At 43.6% G+C, this 5,535-nt stretch overlaps 1 protein-coding gene across 1 annotated transcript; it reads right to left on the bottom strand.

Moving 5' to 3' along the window:
* Nucleotides 1–4,383: 4,383 nt before the first annotated feature.
* On the bottom strand, nt 4,384–5,529 carry LOC102262645 (cytochrome c1, heme protein, mitochondrial-like). The gene is given in 3 exon segments (XM_014528944.1): nt 4,384–4,959; nt 5,045–5,425; nt 5,427–5,529. Coding segments are annotated over 3 exon segments (798 nt in total). The 5' UTR covers nt 5,477–5,529; the 3' UTR covers nt 4,384–4,592.
* Nucleotides 5,530–5,535: the final 6 nt, after the last annotated feature.

Raw genomic sequence — 5,535 nt, forward strand, 5'->3', positions numbered from 1 at the left:
AGGATGTCTGGTCTAATTAGCATAAATTATAGATAAATTTGGTAGTATTATCTCCTTCCTCATTCCTTATTTTAGCTATTTTAGTCTTCCCTCTCTCTCATCAATTGAAGAGTAGAATATGACTTTAGGTAAAGTGTAGTGAAAGATGTTTGCTTTATAGAAATAAATATAATATATTAATAGGAAACTATTATTTTCCCAACCAAATTATTTGACTCTGTCTTCAAGCAAACTATATATAACTTTTCACATGTTCATAGCAGCACAATTCACCATAGCTAAGATTTGGAAATAGCCTAAGTGCTCATTAATAGATGAGTGGATTAAAAAACTGTGGTACATCTACACAATGGAATACTATGCGGCGGTAAAAAAGGAGTTCTTACCACTTGCAACAGCATGGATGGAACTAGAGAGCATTATGCTAAGTGAAATAAGCCAGTCATAGAAAGATAAATATCACGTGATCTCACTCATTTATGGAATATAATGAACAACATAAACTGATGAACAAAACCAGATCCAGAGACAGAGAAGCATCAACCAGACCTTCAAACCTCAGAGGGAAGGTAGGGGAGGGTGGGGTAAAGGGGAGAGATCAACCAAAGGACTTATATGCTAGCATATAGGCCTAACCAAAGGACACAGACATCAGGGGGGTGAGGGCATGAGTGGGGGGATGGGGGGTAATGTGAAGATAAGGACACATATGTAATAATTTAATCAATAAAAAAATTTAAAAAATAACTTTATAATAAAAGTGGTAGATGCAATAGCAATATGTGATTATAAGTTATTTTAGCAATCTCATTATTGATAATGAAAAGCTAACAAAGACACCATCTTTTTTATTTTTACTGTTGTTTTACACAAATTGTTTGTAAATAGTGATAGACATTTTTAAAAAGATTAGTATGCACGATAATCTAGTAAAATCATTTTTATCTCCTAAACTTTTAAAATCTTAAAAAATATATACTTCTTACTATTATCTCATTTCTTTATCTACAAAATATGATTAATTACACTAATCTGGGGATATTTTGCTGCAAAGATTCAAGATATAAAGAAAAATCTGGAATGTAGTTTTTGCTACATAACAAGGAAAACTTATATAATAAAAGGCTGCTTTATTCAGATGCCGAATATCCCAAATGCTTAATGTTGTTGAAGCTGTGGCATGCTGCAGAAAGTTAAATAGTTTAATATATGAAGTCTGTCTTTTATTTAATCAGTACTTTGGAAAGAAAGAGAGAACAACTAGATCAGGTGTCACAAGTCATCCATTGTTTTCACCCAGCATATTTATAAATGCTTTTCCCTAGGCTTTGCTTAATTATATTTTTGGGTTCCTGTATATATTTATTTTTTATTCTTTTTTTTATTAAATCTTTATTGTTCAGATTATTACAGTTGTTCCTCTTTTTTCCTCCCATAGCTCCCCTCCACCCAGTTCCCACCCCACCCTCTGCCCTTACTACGCCCCCACCACTGTCCTCAACCATAGGTGTACGATTTTTAGATTATTACTGTTCCTCTTTTTTCCTCCCATAGCTCCCCTCCACCCAGTTCCCACCCCACCCTCTGCCCTTACTACGCCCCCACCACTGCTGTCAACCATAGGTGTACGATTTTTGTCCAGTCTCTTCCCGCACCCCCCACACCCCTTTCCCCCCCTGAGAATAGTAAGTCCACTCCATTTCTATGCCCCTAATTTTATTATATTCACCAGTTTATTCTGTTCATCAGATTATTTATTCACTTGATTTTTAGATTCACTTGTTGATAGATGTGTATTTATTGTTCATAATTTGTATCTTTACCTTTTTCTTCTTCTTCCTCTTCTTAAAGGATACCTTTCAGCATTTCATATAATACTGGTTTGGTGGTGATGAACTCCTTTAGCTTTTTCTTATCTGTGAAGCTCTTTATCTGACCTTCAATTCTGAATGATAGCTTTGCTGGATAAAGTAATCTTGGTTGTAGGTTCTTGCTATTCATCACTTTGAATATTTCTTGCCACTCCCTTCTGGCCTGCAAAGTTTCTGTTGAGAAATCAGCTGACAGTCGTATGGGTACTCCCTTATAGGTAACTGACTTTTTTTCTCTTGCTGCTTTTAAGATTCTCTCTTTGTCTTTTGCTCTTGGCATTTTAATTATGATGTGTCTTGGTGTGGTCCTCTTTGGATTCCTTTTGTTTGGGGTTCTCTGCACTTCCTGGACTTGGAAGTCTATTTCTTTCACCAGGTAGGGGAAGTTTTCTGTCATTATTTCTTCAAATAGGTTTTCAATATCTTGCCCTCTCTCTTCTTCTGGTACCCCTATAATTCTGATGTTGGTACGCTTGAAGTTGTCCCAGAGGCTCCTTACACTATCTTCGTATTTTTGGATTCTTTTTTCATTTTGCTTTTCCGGTTGGGTGTTTTTTGCTTCTTCGTATTTCAAATCTTTGACTTGATTCTTGCGATCCTCTGGTCTGCTGTTGGGAGTCTGTATAATATTCTTTATTTCAGTCAGTGTATGCTTAATTTCTAGTTGGTCCTTTATCACAACATCGAGGGTCTCACTAGATTTCTTAAGGATCTCAATACATTTATCGGCGGTTTCCATAAAATTCTTGAAAAATCTTAGAACCGTGGTTTTGAACTCTATATCCAGTCGTTTGCTGTCCTCCATTTCTGTCATTTGTGACCTGTTTCTTTGTCTTCGCATTTTGTCTGCTTCCCTGTGTTGGTAGAGTGGTTTTGTGTGCTAGGTGTCCTACAGGGCCCAGTGGCTCAGCCTCCCCAGTTACCTGAGGTGGACACTCTTGGTGCACCCCCTTGTGGGCTTTGTGCACAGTCTTGTTGTAGTTATGCCTTGATTGTTTTAGGTGTCACTGGGAGGAATTGACCTCCAGGCCAATTGGCAGTGAGAATCAGCTGTGTCTGCAGTGGGAGAACTTCTGTGCTGAAGACACCCTTCTGGGGCAAGACTTGCTTCAGTGGGGCTTTGGTGCTCACTGAGTCTGCCCCCTGAGTGTGTTCCTTATGAATCTGAGGAGTTGTAATCTGGGTGGTCCCACTCTGACCACTGGGTACACTGGCTCTTGGATCTAAGGAGGTGCTAATTAAGCCTCTTCCTGAGGTTACCCAGCAGGAGCTATGAAGAGATATGCAGTTGGGATGGGGTCTCAGGGAGTCAACAGGGCGGGGCAAACAGCTATGGCTCTCCTCAGTCCTACCCTAAGAGGTCCCGTGTCTCAGTGTCCCAGTAATCGCTGCAAGCACCTCTGAGAGAAAGCCGTCCTTGAGTTCCGACCGATGCCAGACAGTCCAGTATGAGTCTTGGTCCTCAGAGACTCGCCCTGAACTGGAGTTCAGAGCAGTCGGGAGCTTGAGACTCCCTCTGGATTACAAAAGACAACCGTGTCCTCAGTTGCCAGCCCTTGCTGGGTGTGCCTCCGTACCCCTGCACTTCACTTCTGCACCTCCTCTGAGTCTCAGTGTGCTTTTCTCTTTCCTTCTAGTTGTAGAATTTCCACTCAGCCAGCATTTTGTGGTTCTGGATGATGTCCGTTTTGTCTTTTAGTTGTATTTTTGAAGTGGTTGTGCGAGGCAGCAATTTCCAGTGTTTACCATGCCGCCATCTTGGTTTCTCTCTATTTTTTATTCTTTATCATTGAAAGTATTACGTATGTTCCCCTTTTCCCCCATTGACATCTCACAGCCTGCCTCCGCCTCCCAGCTAGAATTTCAACCCCCTATTGTCTGTGTCCATTGGTTATGCATATATGCATACAAGTTCATTGGTTGATCTCTTCCCACCTGCCCACCCTCCCCTGCCTTCCCTGGGTTCCTGTATATTTTTAATCAAGTTGAAATAATGAGCATTCTTCCAAGCACTGAATGCTCAGTAAGCCTGTTTGTTGCCCTTGGAAAAGGTTCTACTGTCATTTGTGGTGAACTGTATTCCAGCTCCCATCGTATTTCTGTGTGTAGTCAGGGTACCAGCTCAGTTTCCAAAAAGCAAAAGCTAAGCAAAGAAAGGGATGGTCTCAATTAATTTGATATTCACTATTAAGAGTCATTGTTGAGAAAATCCATTAAAAATAAGCCTAAACATGAAATAAAGAAATACTATTAGTTTTATTAATTCGATAAAAAAGAAAGAAGAAACAGTGTCTAGTTTTGGAACCTTGCTAACCTCCAAATAAGGCTTGCCTTCCAGATTTATCTTTTTCTGACTGGGGTCTTTAAAAGAGTCCTAAATTTAGCCTTTTCTTTATACTACTAGACTTGAGAGACACTATATTCTCACCAACTTATTACTCAAAATTTGAGCCTTTCCAATTTAGAACTTAGAGCCCTGTTTTCTTTATACTTAACTCAACTCAGAACCTTCTTTTTTTTTTTTCTTTTGAGAAACTCAATTTATTTCCGTGATAGAGGCTGAAGGATCTGGAGCTCCAGCCCGGTCTCCTGCCCCCTCCCCTTTTGTCCCAGAGAAGAGGGGCTTGGCCAAGAGTGCCATCTGGGGTCTAAAGAGACCCAGGGTAGCTTCTTGGCTTGAAGGCCCATTCAAACAGGATGGCAAGAAGACCTTCAGCAGGGTCACTTGGGTGGACGATATGCCAGCTTCCGGCTCTTCAGTACTGACCACTTATGCCGCTTCATGGCGTAGACCAGGGGCAACAGCAAGCCCATCATCATCAACATCTTGAGCCCCATGAGTTTCCGATGGTCATGCTCTGGCTCGGATGCCCAGCGCAGGAAGGTGCACACATCCTTGGCTACCTGGGACATGGTAGCTGGGGTGCCATCGTCAAACTCCAAGACCTCGTCGTAGATGGGAGGAGCCATGCCAATGGACTGGTCAGGGAAGTAGGGGTTGAAGTAGAGGCCTTCTCATAGCGACACCCTGGTGGGCGGCTCACAGTAGCCCGTGAGCAGGGAGAAGACGTAGTCTTCACCACCGTGCCTAGGACCAAATCCATGCCGCCTCAGCCTCTGGCAGGAGTGGGACCTGCCTCCCCTCCCGCCAGCCCTGCGGGAAGCCTGCGTACCTAGCTCGCACGATGTAGCTGAGGTCAGGGGGCACGGCTCCATTGTTGGCTGCTCTGGCAGCCTCAGGGTTGGGGTACAGTTTGGGGAAGTAGTCAGACAGCTTTCCGGGTCGCATGAACATCTCCCCATCATCATTGAGGCCGTCCTGAATCTCCACCTCTTCGGCCAGGGCTTTAGCTTCATCCTCAGTGTAGCACATGCCCACCAGGTGGCGGTAAGCCACGTAGTCCATGCTGTGGCAGGAGGAGCACACCTGCTTGTATACCTGGAAGCCCCTCCGGATGCTGGTGTGGTCCAGGGAGGAGAGGAGGCCGCGGTGAGACCACGGGTAGCTGGGCGGGGGGCGTGCGTGCAGCTCCAGGTCGCTGGCACTCACGGCCCACGGCCAGCCCTGCACCCCCTGCCGCCAGCATGCCCAGCACGGACAGCATCACTTTTCGGCCCCGGGACAGACTAGACTTGGACGACAAGGACACTGCCTGAGGCGTCC

This window comes from Myotis brandtii, unplaced genomic scaffold (genome assembly GCF_000412655.1).
Source record: "Myotis brandtii unplaced genomic scaffold, ASM41265v1 scaffold663, whole genome shotgun sequence".
NCBI lineage: Eukaryota > Metazoa > Chordata > Mammalia > Chiroptera > Vespertilionidae > Myotis > Myotis brandtii.